Source organism: Pleurodeles waltl, chromosome 3_1 (assembly GCF_031143425.1).
Source record: "Pleurodeles waltl isolate 20211129_DDA chromosome 3_1, aPleWal1.hap1.20221129, whole genome shotgun sequence".
Taxonomy (NCBI): Eukaryota; Metazoa; Chordata; class Amphibia; order Caudata; family Salamandridae; genus Pleurodeles; species Pleurodeles waltl.
The window spans coordinates 636,703,073-636,721,489 of record NC_090440.1 but is presented as its reverse complement, the minus strand read 5'-3'; the positions used below and the strand labels follow the sequence as shown (position 1 = coordinate 636,721,489).

At 43.6% G+C, this 18,417-nt stretch overlaps 1 protein-coding gene across 1 annotated transcript in view; it reads right to left on the bottom strand.

Moving 5' to 3' along the window:
* Positions 1–18,417, bottom strand: part of LOC138284406 (mucin-2-like) — a 1,072,535-nt gene that overhangs the window by 675,465 nt on the left and 378,653 nt on the right. The window contains exons 16-17 of the mRNA XM_069223143.1: positions 10,195–10,321; positions 4,717–4,972 (exon numbers count right to left, since the gene is read on the bottom strand). Of these exons, the coding sequence (XP_069079244.1) occupies positions 4,717–4,972; positions 10,195–10,321 (383 nt within the window). The remainder of the gene's footprint in view (positions 1–4,716; positions 4,973–10,194; positions 10,322–18,417) is intronic.

The window sequence follows — 18,417 nt, the reverse complement described above, 5'->3', positions numbered from 1 at the left end:
TGATGGAGACACCACTCATGATCCACTGGGTGTTGACAGCTGAGTTTGTCTGCCCTGGCATTCAGAGAGTCTACCAGATGTTGAGTCACCAGTGTAATGCCCTGCTGTTCCAGCCAGGTCCAGAGGTGCAAGGCCTCTTGAGAAAGGGTCCATGACCCCTCACCGCCCGCCCCGCTTGTTGCAGTACCACATAGCGGCGGTATTGTCCATGAAAACCTGCACTATCTTCCCCTTGACAAAAGGAGGAAATGCCTTCAACGCTACCCAGATCGCCCAGAGCTCCAGTCAGTTAATGTGGGGTCCCCTGATCTCCACCTCTCCCAGATCGCCGCCCCATCCCAGAAGCAACACATCTGTTACTACTGTAAGAACTGGTTGGGGAAGAGAGAGTAGCCTGCCTCTGACCCAATCGTAATTCTTTAACCACCACTGCAAGTCTTCCCTGCTTAATCTAGACCATGGCGGAGGGGCCGCCCTGATGCTGCACCCATTGGAACTTCAGGTCCCACTGCGGAGCCTGCATATGCCACATGGCATGTTTTACTAACAGGATGCAGGAGGCTCAGCAGCCTCAGAGTCTGTCTCACCGAAATCCAGAATAGAGGCCAAAACATCTGAATCATAACCTGTATATCCTAGACTCGCTGCTCAAGAGGATAAGCCCGAAACTGCACTGTGCCCAGAACAGGTCCAATGAAAGGGAGTGTCTGAGAGGGAGTCAAGTGTGACTTCAACATGTTTATTGTCAACCCCAGTTAATACAGGAGGATTGATGTAGTCTGCAGGTGGGAGACAACAGCCTGGGGTGAAGGAGCCTTCAACAGCCAGTTGTCGAGGTAGGGAAAGACTGAAACCCCTAACCTGCGCAGATGAGGTACGACCACTGCCATTACCTTGGTGAAAATCCAAAGGGCACTGGTAACCCGAAGGGTAGCACGGTAAACTGAAAGTGCTTGCGGCCCACCTTGAATGGCAAGTAATGCCTATGGGCAGGCAGGATGGGGATAGGAATGTGGAAGCATGCACCCTGCAAGTCCAACGCTGCCATCCAGTCTCCTTGCTCTAGGGCAGACAAGACCTGAGCTAGAGTGAACGTTTTGAATTTCTCCTTTTTGAGGAAGTGATTGACCTCCCGCAATTCCAGAACAGGGAGAAAACACTTGTTCTTTTTGGGTATCAGAAAGTAGCGGGAATAACAACCACTGCCTACTTCTAATGTCGTGACCCTTTCTATAGCTCCCTTGACCAAGAGAGCCATAACTTCCTCGCAGAGTAAAACCAAATGATCCTCCATTTTGCAGCACACATAGAAGAAGGAAAACACCTCTTGTGATTGTTTTTGTGCAGGAAGGTATCCCTTCCTGCACAAAAACAAACATCCTTGCAATGCAAGCATCCTTGAACCATAGTGCAAGGGTGCCTGCATTGGCACTAGGCAGCAGTTTGTGCCCCAACTCAAGTGGAGAGGACAGAAATGGGCCACATCTTGTAGTTACGCTGCATTTCTGCCCTTTCCCAGGGGCACAGGGCGGTGCAGCAAGACACTTTCTGTGCCGCCCTGCATCACAGGCCTGGTAAATGAGGCCCCTAGTCTCCAACAATTTATTTTAGTGATAGGAATGCTACATGTAGGAATGAATAAGAGAATCTAGGGGTCACAGATAAACAGTATATAGGCAGAAATTGTTCTCCTGAGATGTCTCCTGCATTTTGAAATGATTTTCTTCCTAACTATGCTCATCTCTGACTCTGTAGCATGCTCGTACTAAATGAAAACTCACCTCTTCAATTTAGATATGTTTCATTTACATCCGACTGTAATCTCTAACCTCAAATCTGTATTCCTGCATACTTACTGCATTCACCCATCTGTGCATGGAAACTAACCCACCTATCTTCAGGGTGCGACATGTATTAATGACCTTTTGTTCACTCTGTAATTTGTTTTAAGAACTCTGAATGCCTCACAGTGGTACTGGAACAATTTTCAAAGTGGGGGTGCTGCCATCAGTGAAATATTACTGTACTCATAGGGATTCTGAAGAATCTAGGGCTTAAACAAACAACAAATGTTTCAATGAGCTAATCCAGTCAGAAAAAGACTGGTAAGCTGGTGTAGCATTTTGGAGCACACTGTTGCAAGTGTATTACTAAAGCATGGTGTGGGGGCACCCTCTCATTTACAGACAGCATATTTTTCACTCAAATAACAACCAATTTTGCACTGACATACAGTTTTAGTGGTGAAACTGTGTAGTGCACAAACAATAATGTGGGGAAATCTGTATTTAATAAATGTTTGTCATGTGCTCATCAAGTAAATTTTCTTGATTTGTTTTGTTCCTATTGAGTTCTGTGGGCCATATTTATGACCAGGTTGTGTCGCTCTTGCAGCATGCAAAGTGGTGCAAGAGTGACGCAAACCTTCAGTGAGATTTATGAAGCAAGGCAAGGCAACCTTGCGCGGCTTCCTAAATCTTGAGTAATGTAACCCAGTGCAAATCACTGCTTAACATTACTCTGCGCCTGAGAGGGGTTTCTACGGGTGTTGCATGGTGTTCCCATGCAACATTCATGGATTTTAATGCATTCCTAGATTTACAAGCACTTGTAAATGTGGGAACGTGTCAAAAAGGTACATCTTTCCAGGAGAGGCGCAACATGGAGAAATACCTTTAATTCTGCTAATTTGTTCCTCTTTCTATGTGTGCTGCATTCTCCAGCACACACAGAAACAGGAACACATCTCTCAAGTTTGTTTTTCTGTTGGAAGCATGGACGTCATTTAGAGGTTGTCAAGTGCCGCAGCTGCGACCCCTGACTTCCCTTTGCTATCCCTGGCACTGCCTTTGTGACTCCTAGCCTCAGAGGTGGCAAATTCAGTGCAGGGAACACAGGGCAGCTGGTCCTTGTGGATGTCAGTTGAGGCTCCACTCTAATTGTTTTCTGTCATTTTTTCTATCACACTAGTAGTAAAATATTATTCACTATAAGTGTAATAAAATGGAGTACAAATTACCTGGAATATACCCTTCATGGCAGCTGAGGTAAGTACAAAATGCTTTTAAATGTATGTTGTGTGCGTGCTTGTGGGTGAGAGTGTGTTTATGTGAGAGAGTGTATGTAAGTGTTAAGTTGTGTGTATGTGTAAGTATGTTTGTGTGAGTGAAAGTGGAGGTCAAAGGGCATGTAATGTCACTTCTGCTATCCCTGGCATTTTGGTGAATTGACGTCCATGGTAGGAAGGTGTGTCTTTCTGCACAAAAACAATCTTGCATGCAAGGCTGGCTCCCTTGCACCATTGTGCAAGTGTGCCTGTGTTGGCACTATGGTGCCTAAAGGGTGTCAGTGCAGGGTAAAGGACAGGAGTGTGCAGTATTTCTTTTAAATGCCATGCATTCCTGCCCTTTCCCTGTGATTCAGGGCATCGCAGCAAAGTGACGCTGCCCTGCCCTGCCCTGATACACAAGCCCATAAATATGGGCCTTTGTTTCTATCACAATACAAAATTACTAAAAAGCGCTTCATTTGTGCTTTGGTAGCTGCTTTATTTGTAGAGTTTACTGAACAGTATTTAAACGTTTCCTTTCACATCAGCAAGATTGTCACACAGTTCACTTTACAAAATCCTCTCACTTTGCAGTCAAAGAAAAGTAAACACCAATCTCCATGTTAAATAAAGTTGCAGCAATTTTTTAGCCTGACATTTGACCTTTGTCTTTGATCGCACAGCAAATGTGAGGAACTGAGGGGCATATTTATACTCTGTTTGCGTAGGATTTGCTTAATTTTTTTTATTCAAATCCGGTGCAAACCTAACTCCATATTTATACTTTGGCGCTAGACCCATCTAGCATCAAAGTTATGGAGTTAGCGTCATTTTATGCTTGCGGAAAACTACCTTGCGTCAATGAGATGCAAGGTAGGCGTTCCCGGGCAAAAAATTACTCTAAGGCCTTTGCGTCTTATTTATCCTCCCGTGCAAAAATGACGCGCGGGAGGAGGATGGCCTTAAATAATGGTGCTAAGCCTGTTTAGAGGACCTGTGGGCTCATTTCCATCGTCAGAGACCTTGGAAGCAGTCCATAGGTGCCCTTCCCTGCACCCACACCTGGGGGACACCCAAGTATTTTTTTTAAGTGGCATGGGGGGGCTAACTTGGGCCCCCCTACATGGCACTGTGCCCAATGGCCATGCCCAGGGGAAAGAAGTCCTCTGGACATGGCCATTGGGCAGGGAGGCATGACTACTGTCTTTGCTAAGACAGGAGTCATATCCATGGGGATTGTGCGTCAAAAAATGATGCTAGTCAGGTTAGAGTCAATATTTTTGACGCTAACCTGACTAGCGCCATTCTTTGACGCACAACCTCCGGTCCCCACTACAGCTCCCCTACCCGGTTAGCATCATTTATTTTTACGCTAACTGGGCCTTAGCGCCAGATAGCTTAGTTCCATAAATATGACGCCCGGCTGGCATCTAGGAATGGTGGTAGCCGGCTGTAAACTTTTTGAAGCAAACCTGCACTTGCGCAGGTTTACGTCAAAAAGTATAAATCAGGGCCTAAGTACAAAAATTAAAGTCATCTTAATGCTCATTCACCTTTGGAACACCAGTATGGTTTAGTTCAAGTGCCAATGACCACTCCAAGAGGAGCCTTGCCATTATGAAACTGAACAGCTAATCATTAATTTCCAACCTTTCAAGTTATCTTACCACATGATTCCACTTTCACGTATGACTTCGCCAGAGGGCATGGCAGACATCTTGTAGTAGCAGGGGCAGGCATCCAAGGGCACACATTTGCCAGCGTCATCCATCAAGGCCCCTTCCTGACAGGTGCAGCCGTCCACTGGAACAAACTTGATGCTGGAAGTGATATCCCGTTCACTGCGTGAGCGACAAGTGGCCTGGCAGCTGCTGATGTTGTAGCTGTATGTCTGGGATTCAGGGCAGCTGCTGACGTATTTAGCTTTTAATAAAGAACAATTCCATTTAATTTATAAATCATTTTTCAGAGAAATAAAATAAATAATAAACAGTATTTACCATTTTATAGGGATGAATGAAGAACGTGGGCAGCCTCTTACCTTTTCTACCAGGAGCTATGGCAAGTAAATATCGTCGCAAGGTGACCGATTAAAATTTGAGGCTTCAGTGCCCATACAAAGTTAACCACAGCTTCATGTATCAATCAGATGGGGGGCAGTTTTTCAGGAATTTAATGCATACTGATTACTAAAGGCTTACTCCAGAGTGAGGGTGTTTGCTGATGCATTGAGAAGCAAAGGGAGGCATTTGAATTGCAAAGGAAGATGCCATGGCAGGGAAGTTCAGCCTACTTTGTCTCATAAGGAATCAAGACAGGTTGGACAGGACAAAGGAAGCCCAGTGACAAAAATCTTAACAAAAATAAGTGGTTGTAGACATCACTTTACATTGCTTTCCTCTTCCTTCTCCAACACTCACTCTATCCCTTAGCCATTTATTATGCACATTCCTCTTTATTGCCTCTTATAAAATAATATTCAAATGATCATAATAATGATAACTAGGACTCATTCTCTTTCCGCCAATCTGTTCCCTCCAATTAAGTCATCTTGAGCACCAATTCCGTTTTGTCTGGGTACAGTAAGTTGTCTTTACTTAACAATGGTCAGCATACCGGCCAAGCATGCCTCAACCACGTGAACGATATTTTAAGCTCAAACACAATTCGTGACATAATCTGAAGTGATGTTCTTATGCTAAACTACAAGTCACATAAAAGATAATTTGGTTAACCTTATTGAGTTAACAGTTGCAATAAAGTTTTATTTGCCAATACATATTTCACAGGATTTGGTAACATCCATGCACACACCACGAGTCAGTGAGACAGCATCCTTACGCGTGCTTCTTAGTATGTTTTCTGAAAGAGCTATGTCATCCACTCGTTCACACGTTTGGAATATCACATCCCACTTGTTCAATGCGTCACACATGGGACTCAGCCCCACATTCATCCAGATATATATTCCACGTCTAACCACCTAATTATACATCTCTACTTCCTTCTCTGACACTCACTCTATCCCTTAGCCATACAATAGGACCCACAATGTTAGACAGAGCAAGCATTCACAACAGTCCTATTAGCGTAACCAGTTTAACGAACCTAAGCCTATATTTATACTTTTTTAGCGCCACATTTGCGTCATTTTTTTATGCAAAAGCGGCGCAAACTTACAAAATACAATTGAGGCCCATATTTATACTTTTTTAGCGCTGCATTTATGCCGCTTTTTAACGCAAAATCGGCGCAAACTTACGAAATACAATTGTAATTGCTAAAAAAGAATGAATATGGGCCTGAATTTTGTAAGTTTGCGCCGCTTTCGTGTCAAAAAATGATGCAAATGAGGTGCAAAAAAAGTATAAATATGGGCCATAGTACTTGGATTGACAACAAGCGTCTACAGAGTCAGATTAGCAACTTGCCCCTACGTAGTTTCCCCATCCTCACTACAACACCAAAAACAAAAAAAATAATTGAAAACAGCACAACTCTTCAAATACATGTCAGATGTTCCTTAAACAACAAACTTCTTTGGCAATGACACACGTGCGAGTGTTTCCACTTTCCGTTGGACATATCCTGTAATTCTCAAGCCTTAGTTCAGCACCTCATTAAGACACATTTGCTAACCACGCCATTCATAAGCATGTCCAGAACAATAACCACAGACAAGTGCCATCTCATCCTGAAGGCACAGGGAGAATCCGCGATCATCACCCAGAAGCCAGTCCTCCATGTAGGATTGACTGTATCTGAGCTGGTAAGTCACTGTCAGCAGTGAACAAACAAAACACAAAACAAGGAGCAAAGACTGTTCTCGAACAGACCTAGAGGAAACTATAGACGTAAAACAGCATGGTTCAAATTCAAGCATGATGAACGTTTGCTGTCCATTCTATGCAGAATTATAAATCTGGATATGCACTAGAACGATGCACGTCACTGTTTATCCACACCTACTGACCCTAATTCACATTAACCCAGATACAGCAGCCTGAGCTACAGTAACCTAGTACAAGACTATCAGCAACTGTTGGGAAATGGTAATGGATGTGTACCCCTGCCCTGAATGCCCTAGCTGCGGTGATCTCTGGGTCCTTGGTAACAATTTTTAATGATGGGTGATTACGGATCATGAGTGTGCACAATACCATAGACCTATCTCAGGGATTGCGGACTTGCTTAAACCAGGAGGGGTACCTTAAGAGCTACCCTCAGGTGATGGAAGTCTACTGCTTCCACCGGGAGCTAAACAGCATGAGGATGTGGGTGACTGCATACTGTGGTTTCAATATAAGTAATTAGTATAGTAAAAAGGTCTATTTACCTTTGCCACTGGCATGGAGCCTTATGGCCTAGTTGTGTAAAGTTCAGCTGCTGTGTGCTTACGTCAGCCTTGGGCTGAATTAGGTTGTATGTCGGTCCAGTCAGTGTGTATGGCTGCATGTACATGCTGGGATGTAAGTGTGCCTGTGAAGTTGCACAGTAAATGAGAATTCAGTGCACAGTGGTATGTGTGAATGCAAGAAAGTAAGTGTAACTGTGATTTGGTGCAGTATCTGAAAGCTTGCCAAACTGTAATTGTGTATGAGCGCAGGAATGTATGTGTGCTTCGAAGAAGCATATTACATGGCAGTCTCTGGGTTCCATTTTTGGAGACCCTGGGCCAGCTGGAAGAGCATGTGGAGGTAGAGGAACAAACCAGACAGATTTGTACATTGCTGCATTCCTGAGTGCTGGCTGGGCCACACACTACAGGAAGGAAGAGCAAGGCTCCATGTGTAACTCAAAAAGGACTGTTTGATTCTACAAGAGTTCACTGGTCAAAGGAGCATGGAAACATCTCAGTAAGGAGATGGGCTGAAAAAGGAATCATAAAGAGTAGGGCTGGGGTCTTTTGTAACATTTTGATACACATATAACTGAGGCTAATATCTGGATGTGACTATTTAGATACTTCCATCGCCTGTTTGGAGCTTTCAGATGTGGAGACACTTCTGCTGTGAAAGAGTTCTCTATGGAGGAATGCGACAACAGAGGAATGGACCTGAAGAAGGACCTTGAGTGTGACTCCTGAATGCCGAGGGCTGTTGCCATGAGCTATGTGCTATTGGGGGTTCAGGGCTGCTATTGTGTCATCAGAACTCATGTAGCACCCCAAGTCTTCCATCAGAGATAAGCCATACTTACTGCGACAACAGAGGAGCGCAGAGAATGCCCAGACCTACTGCTGCCACAACAAGACGACCGCTCTTTCCCAGCACTAGCCTAGGTTGACTTAAACCTATGACCGCTGAATGTTCCCGGGCCTACAGTCTCATCTCCAGCAGGAGCGGGTAGGACTGTACCTCGAGTTGCAGAACCCTCGGGGAGAATCCTCCTCTGACTGATTTGCCAAAGGTGCTGGGACATTTGAATTTGAATAGCCATTGTGGTACTTCTAAGGCTTATATTCTGTAGCCGAAAGAAGCAGCGAGCAAGAAGAGACGGACTCTGGTGCCTATGAGAATCAGGTTTAAATACAGTACTTAAGAAGAGTGTGTTATTATTTAATCTGCTCCGTATCTCACTTTATGTGGGTGAATAAATACTATTTTCTATATAAATTAATTTTTTACTGGTCATTCATTTATTTTGGTTGCTGAACATGCGTTGAGTTAGGAGCCTATGTTCACCTTCCACCTACCTCCTCCCCGAGAAGCCTTGGGCTGCTACTCATGCTAACAATGAAAGTCAACTGCGTAAGGGGTACTTGGCTCTGCTACTTGGAGCCCATAGTAGAGCAGGCCCTGGAGAAATTAGCACTAAAAGGCCTCACTCACCATGGTAGGGCCCAGCAGCTTCTGCTTGCCCTGTGGTCCTCTGAAAGGGATTATGAGAGCAACCTATCCACCCAAACTAAAGTAGCATGCTCATCATTTACTAGAAGGAATGCAAACGATTTAGAGAAGGTAAAGTTGCATCTAGAACCATAATTATGTACGACTGATTATGCTTAAAGATATCCATTTTGCCTTCCATCCCATTATCCAATGGGCAGCCTTCAAGCTCCTCTTTCATGATTAACTCATTAACATCTCACAAACCCTATTTTGAGAAATCACTCTTATTGTTATATTATGAAGTCCTCCACTGAAGATGTCCTTAAATATCTCCTCAACATCACCAGCTCCCTCTCAACCAAGGAACCTTCCCAGATGAATTCAAGGTGCAAAAGATTTTCTCCCTTGTTGGAAAAAAAACGACACTGGACCTGGGCAATCTTTTGTGGACCTTCCTACTCACTACACTAGGGAATGAGATCTACAAAATACACTTCTTCTGGACTACCAATCTGTTTTCAGACTATACTGCAGCCTTGAGATTGCTAGACTTCCAGTATTCGTCTACACTTGTCTGTTCTCATAAACAACAATTACTCCTAATTTTGGTTCTCTAGCTTGACATTTCTACATTCTTCAACACCCTCGACAACCAAGCACGGATGGCTAACCCTGGAAACATCAGTGATTTCTCTGGTACAGTTGTGCAAGGTTCACCTGCTACCTCACCAGTCATCATCAACTCATACAGATGAAAACCTCAAGCTTCAATAACTCCGCATTACTTGAGGAGTAGTCTGGGAATCCATCCTCCAAACCATCATCTTCAAGTTTCTGCACAAAACCTCGTCAATCCCTGCTTATCAGCACTAGAAGAGAAGAGTTGTGGTCTATTCCTCTGTGAGCAAGAGAACTTGAGGTGGCCCACTTACCGTTAAATCTCTAATTCATCTTCACAATCTTCATTATTTGTTTTTTTGTACCTTTTTATGTGCACTTTAGTACCCATATACTATTCAAATGTTTTATTAGGTTCTATGTTGGTTGCATTTTTTAAAATGTATTTCGTATTGTATGTATCTTTTATGGCCACATGCTGGGTCGATTAAAGTATAACTGAACTGGACTGAGTAAAGAAACTGCTTTTCTTGACACCAGGTTGCCTCTCTAAACTTATAAAATACGTTTGCTGCAATCTTTTCGTTTCGTTTGAAATTCATGTTCAAAATGTTGAAGTTGAAATGCACAGCATAAATATTCTTTCAGCAAAGGATGCGTAACATAGGCACACCTGGAAGCGGTTTTAATACTTACAACAAATATTCTCTCTCCAGTTAATCAAGAGGACCCCTCTGTAGGCACAGGCCCGGACATAGGACGAGAGAGCAGCACATAAGCAGTCTTCACTCTTCTCACAGTTGCAAGTGTCAAACATACAGTTCTGGCGAACAAGAAAGCAGATTCTCTGTTAGTAGCTGCAGCAGATATATCGCAGTACCACCACCTCATATACACGGTTCACCAAGCCACTCCCCAGATCACTTCATGCATAAAACATCCCTGAGGATCAGCCAACGAAGGGTGCTCGGTGAAGGAATGCCACATTCTCATTTAGAAGATAGTAGCCATTAGAACCTTCATTTAGCATGAGGAGAAATACTGCATGCTACGACAAGTGAAGCACACAAAAGCTTCTGAGGTAGAAGTAGCCTGTCATTTGGAACGGAGGATCTCCTGCTGCCTCATTCACAAGTGTATCTGCAGACAATGAATGGTAGTAAATAATAAAACATAAATTATGTAGTAATCTAAGACACTCTAATAGCATTAGAATTGCATGTGTGTGTCTCTGAAAATTCAAGTTTAGGCATCTGGAGAAATAAACAAAATGATCACAGATCTTTAGAGGGCAAGCAGTTTTTTTGTGAAGCACACAACGTCTGCCTCATCAAAATATGCACTAGCATTGGCAACGTCAATAGACCTGTCTCTAAAGGAATGTTATATGGTAATGTGAAGCATTTAAAAGTAAATAGTATAGAATGAATATATATTTGTGTGGAAGCAAAGAACTGAAGAATAATATTTGGTGTAGGATGAAAGGTCAAGTGACAGTTCCACTGTCGAGCCAGACCGATAAGTCCATGTTGGTTAATAATTATCTTCCGCCTACCTGGGCGGCTGTCAGACAATGCAAACGCCATTAACTAGTTATCTAGTACACGTTTACAGCATTATAGAGTAATGTGTGTGTCCCTGGAAGTTCAAACTAAACCAGCTGGAGAAACAAAAAACATATCTGGTTGGAGGATAGGTACCTTTTTTTTGTGGAAGAACAAAACTTCTGCCCAGTCAAAACATGTACTCCTGGCTCCTAAATTTGAGTATAGCTAAAGCTCTTACTTCGAGTTACTCACATAATTGTCTGGCCTTAGCTGTGCTGTCAAGTCAGACCATAATAAGGGTTCCTGGACAATGGTGGAGGATGATGGGGTAGAGATTTCCTTTGCCATTCTAACCCAGCGGAGTGGATGTTAACTGAAACGATTCTGAAAGCTTTATTTATGTCTTGCCTCTCCCTGGAGTCTCGTTCTCTCCATATGCCTGAAGAGGCTGCTGCCTTTAATCAGCAATAGAGCGCCAAATATGTTTGAATTTACTTGGGGCAGAATTGGTGTCTGGGCAATGGTATGCCATTGACAGCAGTGCTCAGGACTGTGAGAAAACAGTTTTCACCATTTTAGATTATATTGAGGTGTGTTATAAGATTTCCTCTGCTGTAAGGGAAAGCCAGTATAGTAGAAACTTCAATGCAGCACCAAGAAAGGTGGAGATACACACTTTCGGGGCAGCTAAACATTAGTTTACAGAAACCTGCCAACGGCATGTCAGGTGAAAGCCCCTAAGAATACACGCAGAGCCTACTGTTCTCTACATAAAACATTTAAAGGAGAAGCAGCAAGAGAACACATTGCCTAAAAAAGATGGCTTTCTGCTTTGAAAGCTAAAGGAAATACAAGAAATGTTGTAGTGGTGGCCAAGGCTCATTCTCTACCTTCAAAGATGTGCTCTAGCATCGTGGAAGACTGCCATGTATTTTTTAATCAACTTTGTTAAAGGATTGCCAAAGGGTGTGCAGGAAAGTACCCTCTTTCTTGGCATGGTTACTCCCATTTTATGCCTGATGTCAGTGTGATTGACTGTGTTCACTGGGATCCTACTAACCAGGACCCGAAGGGATTATGCTCTTGCTCCCAAAACTCTGTATTTCACCCACAATTGGCATACTGGTGCCCCCTTATAAGTCACTAGTATGTGGTACCTAGGAACCCAGGGCACTGGGGTTCCAGTGGATCCCTATGGGCTACAGCATATATTTTGCCACCCATAGGGAGCCCATGCAAAGGCTTCTGCAGGACTGCCATTGCAGCCTGCGTGAAAAGGTGCAAACACCCTTTCACTGCCATTTTCACTGCACCAGGTAACTTATAAGTCACCAGGTCCTCCAGCCCTGAGGGCAGGGTACAAAGTACCCAGGACCATTTCCCCAGTCTTTGTGAGTGTGGGGACGCCGTTTTACATGTGTACTGGACATAGGTCACTACCTATGTCCAACACGATAATGGTAACTCTGAACATAGGCATGTTTGGTGTCAAACATGTTGGAATCATAACCCCAGGATTTTGCAAGCATTGGTTGTACGATTCCATGCACTCTGGGGGCTCCTTTGAGGACCCCCAGTATTGCTATTCCATCCTTCTGAGGTTTTCCAGGCAGCCCCAGCTGCTGCCACCTCCCTCACAGACAGGTTTCTTCCCCTCTGGTGCTTGAAAAGCTTGAGCCCAGAAAGGCAGAACAAAGTATTTCCTTTGGGAGAGGGGTGTTACTTTGTGTGACCCAAAAGCAGTATTCACAGATTCCTGGATTCACAATAATGAAAGACCTGTGATATCAGCTACAAGGCATAGACTCATGGTCCATTAGTTTTGGACTTTAGAAAAGGTTCACCCACTATGGGGTTTGGTTTCCCCAAACATTCTCCAACAGTAATCAGAGGAGCCAAACATAGATTTCGGAGACTCTAGAGTAAAGTAGGGGCACATTTAAATTCTGTTGGAGTTCTCCTTGTATTAATTACAAATGGAGGATTTCACATCACTTGCCCATATGATATTTAAGGTATCCTCCAAGATCTCATTGCCAAATCATTCTTCCCATTTCACCATATCTTCGTGCTTTAGGGGTTGGCAGTTCTTTCCCAGCATCACATAAAGGTTTTTGATCCCATTATTTGACAACGTTACTCATCTTCGTTAATGTTTTTCTGGTGGATAATTTATATAACCACAGACATCTGATTTTGAATTTCCCCAAACTGGATCAGGATTATTAATAGCAATTGCTCCTGTATGCTGGTTGGTGGTGCCACTAGTTCCAAAGTGGACTCAGACTGGTTCAACATGGAGCCCCATATATGCTGCACCCTGTGCACTGATATCAGTTTTTGTTGAACTTTTCTCTGTCTTTAGATTCAAAACATCCATGAAGATTTGAGGTGATAGTGTGCTGAATCTTACTTAAGACTTTTTTAACAGTTACAAGAATACATGCCACAAAGTGTGGTGGAGGGAGGGCAGTGAGAACTCCAACAAACAGGGCTTAAGGGGATTTTGAATTTTGTGCCAGGAGGTGCTACACATTTAGATTTGGCTGAACAATTAGAGGATCTCTCAAGTAGCCAACTAACTGGCAGGTTCATTCAAGCCTGGGTGGACAAACTCAGACCACAAATGGTTTCTTCATCCAAGGGTGGCTCAGAACATCTTTACCCAGGGCATGCCCCACTGGATGTTTTTACAAGATCAAGCGCAAATGATAGTCTATAGAAGTTGTAGATGGGCACTTTGAAGTGATTTCAAGCTGGCTGTGATGGTGCACATGTTGGATACACCAAGAGTGTTTGTTCTGAACAAATATTTTACTTTCTGAATTAGTGGCTGATTTATATTTAAATGGATGGCTTTTGGGTCCACCATGTGGACCGAGTAACATACTCTGTCACAATGGTGCAGAGGACGCCCACCAAATTTTTAAATAGCCACCAAACAGGTGGTCAATTATAAAAGCATTGGCAGTGTTAGAAATGGGGTCTTTGGTTGACAGTCAGGTTACCCCCTTTCCAAGCAAAGACCCTCACTCTAGTCAGTGTAAAAAAGAATCACCATCAACTAACCCCTGCTTATCACCTTGGTAGCTTGGCATGAGCAGTAGGCTTAACGTCAGAGTGCTAGGTGTAAAGTATTTGTACCAACACACACAGTAACTTAATGAAAACATTACAAAATGACACAACACAAGTTTAGAAAAATAGGAAATATTTGTCTAAGCAAAACAAGACCAAAACGACAAAAATCCACAATACACAAGTCAAGTTATCAATTAAAAAGCAAAAAGAGTCTTCATGTAGTTTTAAAAACACACTAACACTGTCAGCATGAAAATGTACCTTGGGTGCGTCAAAAATAACCCCGCACAGGTGAGTGTGCATCAAAAAGGGCTTGCGATGTGTCGATTTCATTAGCGAGCGAGACCATGCGTTGTTTCTCCTTTCGTCGGGTCAGGCGCGTTGTTTCTTCTCTCCGTAGGAGAGCAATGCGTCGAACCAGTTCAGCACTCTCAAGTCCAGGCATGTCTTGCGTCATTTTTACATGCCCAGCGGTGTTTGCATCGAAAATCCAGCTGCATGATGATCTGAAAACACGCAGTGCGGGTTGCGATCTCACCAGCCTCCGTCAGTGATGCTGTGTGTTCTTTCTCCAGCCACAGGTGGCGATCTTCGGGTCACTTTGCAGGCGAGCATTGATTCTCAGCCACAGATCGGAGTTGCGTCAATCTTTTCCCCGCCCGGTGTTCTGTGCGTGGATTTCTTCCTCTTAGGCTGCCACCTTCTCCTTTCAGGGTCCCAGAAACTGGATGGGCACCACTTGGCAGAGTAGGAGTCTCTCCAGAGACTCCAGGTGCTGACAGAGAGAAGTCTTTGCTGTCCCTGAGACTTCAAACAACAGGAGGCAATCTCTAAATCAAGCCCTTGGAGATCTTCACAAGATGGAAGGCACACAAAGTCCAGTCTTTACCCTCTTACTCTGGCAGAAGCAGCAACTGCAGGATAGCTCCACAAAGCACAGTCACAAGCAGGGCAGCTCTTCTTCCTCAGCTCTTCAGCTCTTCTCCAAGCAGAGGTTCCTCTTGATTTCCAGAAGTGTTCTAAAGTCTGTGGTTGTGGGTGCCCTTCTTATACCCATTTTCTCGTTTGAAGTATGCCTACTTCAAAGCAAAGTCTATTTTGAATGTGAAATCCTGCCTTGCCCAGGCCAGGCCCCAGACACTCACCAGGGGGTTGAAGACTGCATTGTGTGAGGGCAGGCACAGCCCTTTCAGGTGTGAGTGACCACTCCTCCCCTCCCTCCTAGCACAGATGGCTCATCAGGAAATGCAGACTACATCCCAGTTCCCTGTGTGTCACTGTCTAGTGTGAGGTGCAACCAGCCCAACTGTCAAACTGACCCAGACAGGGAATCCACAAACAGGCAGAGTCACAGACATGATATAAGCAAGAAAATGCTCACTTTCTAAAAGTGCCATTTTCAACCACACAATCTCAAAATCAACTTTACTAAAAGTTGTATTTTTAAATTGTGAGTTCAGAGACACCAAATTCTATATGTCTATCCACTCCCAAAGGGAATCTACACTTTAATCATATTTAAAGGTAGCCCCCATGTTAACCTATGAGAGGGACACGCCTTGCAACAGTGAAAAATGAATTTAGCAATATTTCAGGACACATAAAACACATTACTATATGTCCTACCTTAACCATACACTGCACCCTGCCCTTGGGGCTACCTAGAGCCTACCTTAGGGTTGTCTTACAAGTAAGAAAAGGGAAGGTTTAGGCCTGGCAAGTGGGTACACTTGCCAAGTCGAATTTACAGTTAAAACTGCACACACAGACACTGCAGTGGCAGGTCTGAGACATGATTACAGAGCTACCTATGTGGGTGGCACAACCAGTGCTGCAGGCCCACTAGTAGCATTTGATGTACAGGCCCTGGGCACCTCTAGTGCACTTACTAGTAAATCAAATATGCCAATCATGGATAAACCAATTAACCATACAATTTACACAGAGAGCATATGCACTTTAGCACTGGTTAGCAGTGGTAAAGTGCTCAGAGTTCAAAAGCCAACAGCAACAGGTCAGAAAAAATAGGAGGCAGGAGGCAAAAAGATTGGGGATGACCCTGCATAAGCAAAAAAGTCCTACAGGCAGGAACTGCTGTTACGGTGTTTTCTGTCAATGCATTTTACTATTTGCTACAGAGCTGTGTCAGAAAACCCACTAGACCCTAAGGACAATTTTATTTTAAAAAAAGAGGGTGACCATGCCCCCACCCCAAATAAATGGGGACAAAGTCGTTCTGCCCACCGGTGGGGAGTGGGGGCAATTACCCCCGATCCACTCCCTAGGGGGGCATAAAACCTACTAGATGCCATGGAACTAAAAAAATAGTGGTGGTGGTGGCTACCTGCCAGTATGGGCATGGCTATGCCCCCACCCCAACAGTCTTTCAGCCCTCCCCCCGCACACTAAAAGATCTCATCCCAATGGCAAGCAAGAGGACATTTGATTATTTTGGGTTTTAGTTTTACATTTGGGCCATAAGAGCTTGGCTAACTCTCAAAATCGTCCCACTTGGAACGGTGAGGGCTGCACTTTTTGGAGTTTGGGACGCTGCCATGTAGAACAATATACAGGACCTACACACACATCTGAAAATTAAACATCTGGGTGAGTCAAGGGTGGCGTGCTTCACATGCATGCTGCACCGTTTCTTTACCCACAATGCACTGTAAACCTCCAACTTTGCTTGAAATCACACATTTTCCCCACATTTTGTGATGGAACCTTCCAGAATCTGCAGGAATCCACAAAATTCCTACCACCCAGCATTGTCGCATCTATACCGATAAAAATTCTGCCCCACTTGTCAGCCTAAAAATGTTTTTTTTTATAAACTGCCCTTTTGGAACCGCTTTGGTTCCTCCTCAATTTTGACATGTTTTTGGCTATTCCCTGTCACAGGCACTTGGCCCACCCACACAAGTGAGGTCTCATTTTTATCAAGAGACTGAAGGGAACGTTGGGTGGTAGGAAATGTGTGCTGGTGCAGTGATCCCACACAGAAATGTGGGGAAAATGTGACTTTGTAGCTAAATTTGAGGATTGCTGAGGATTCTGGGTAAGAAAACACTGGGGGATCCATGCAAGTCACACTTCCCTGGATTCCCTCGGGTGTCTAGTTTTCATAAATGCCTGGGTTTGGTAGGTTTCCTTAGATGGCTGCTGAGCCCAGGACCAAAAACGAATGTGCCCCCCCCCCCTGCAAAAACAAGTAGTTTTGTAATTAATAATGTCCACGAAGTGTTTTGGGGCATTTCCTGTTGAGGGCTCTACACCTACCCACACAAGTGAGGTACCATTTTTATTGGGAGATGTGGGGGAATGCTGGGTAGAAGGAAGTTTGTGGCTCCCCTCAGATTCTAGAACTTTGCATCACCGAAAAGTGAGGAAAATGTTTTGACAAATCAGGATGTTTGCTAAGGATTCTGGGTAACAGAACCTGGTGAGAGCACAATACATACAACATGTAAATCCTTATGAAGTGTAGCACCGACTTACTAGAAGTTTCATGAAGCTGTACTACTGTGTACCAACTTTCCTAAACAACTGTTCTTAAATCAGCAAAACAGTGACAATAGTCATGTAAACGTATGCGGCTATTATGTCATATAATTATATATTACATCAAGTTCCTATTAGGATGGAAGTCAGATAAATTATATGCCATTCATTTGATGGCGTTCTGACTGCTGAAAAGAATGTTCACCTGTAAGGCACCATGGCGCTGAAGGGTCAATGGATCGTCTAATATTAAATATAGGATTGATAGGACGACCCTAGAGGAAAAGTATATAAAATGGTTCATTTGAATAATTTTTCATATAAAACCAGGTATTTAATCGATTTACAGTTATTCTAAAGGACAGAAGGATTAAGGACTTTTATTGTGACCATTCTGCTGGTTTGAATGTCCTTGTTGTTAAAAATATTTTTCAGTAATCTTACGAGCTATCTTTAAAAATGGACATATGCAGACCATGTGAATAATGTCTTCCTTTGTAGTGACGCATAACCTACATTACTTTGGGCCGCTATATTTCCATGAACGGTTGATTGTCCAAGAATGGCAGGGCACCAAATCGAATAGCCATCAGCTTTCTTTTTAGATGAACCGAGTATGTCATGTTTAGATATGCTGATGGCTTGGGGCTGCAGTACAACTGAATTACCATTCAGGCATGCATGCGTTTTTGCTCAGTCTGTGTTTATCATTTGTAAATGAAAGCATTTTTGCAACTTTGTTAGTTGTGTGACAAAAAAACCAGGTAAGATAAGTTCAAGTTCCAGAGGT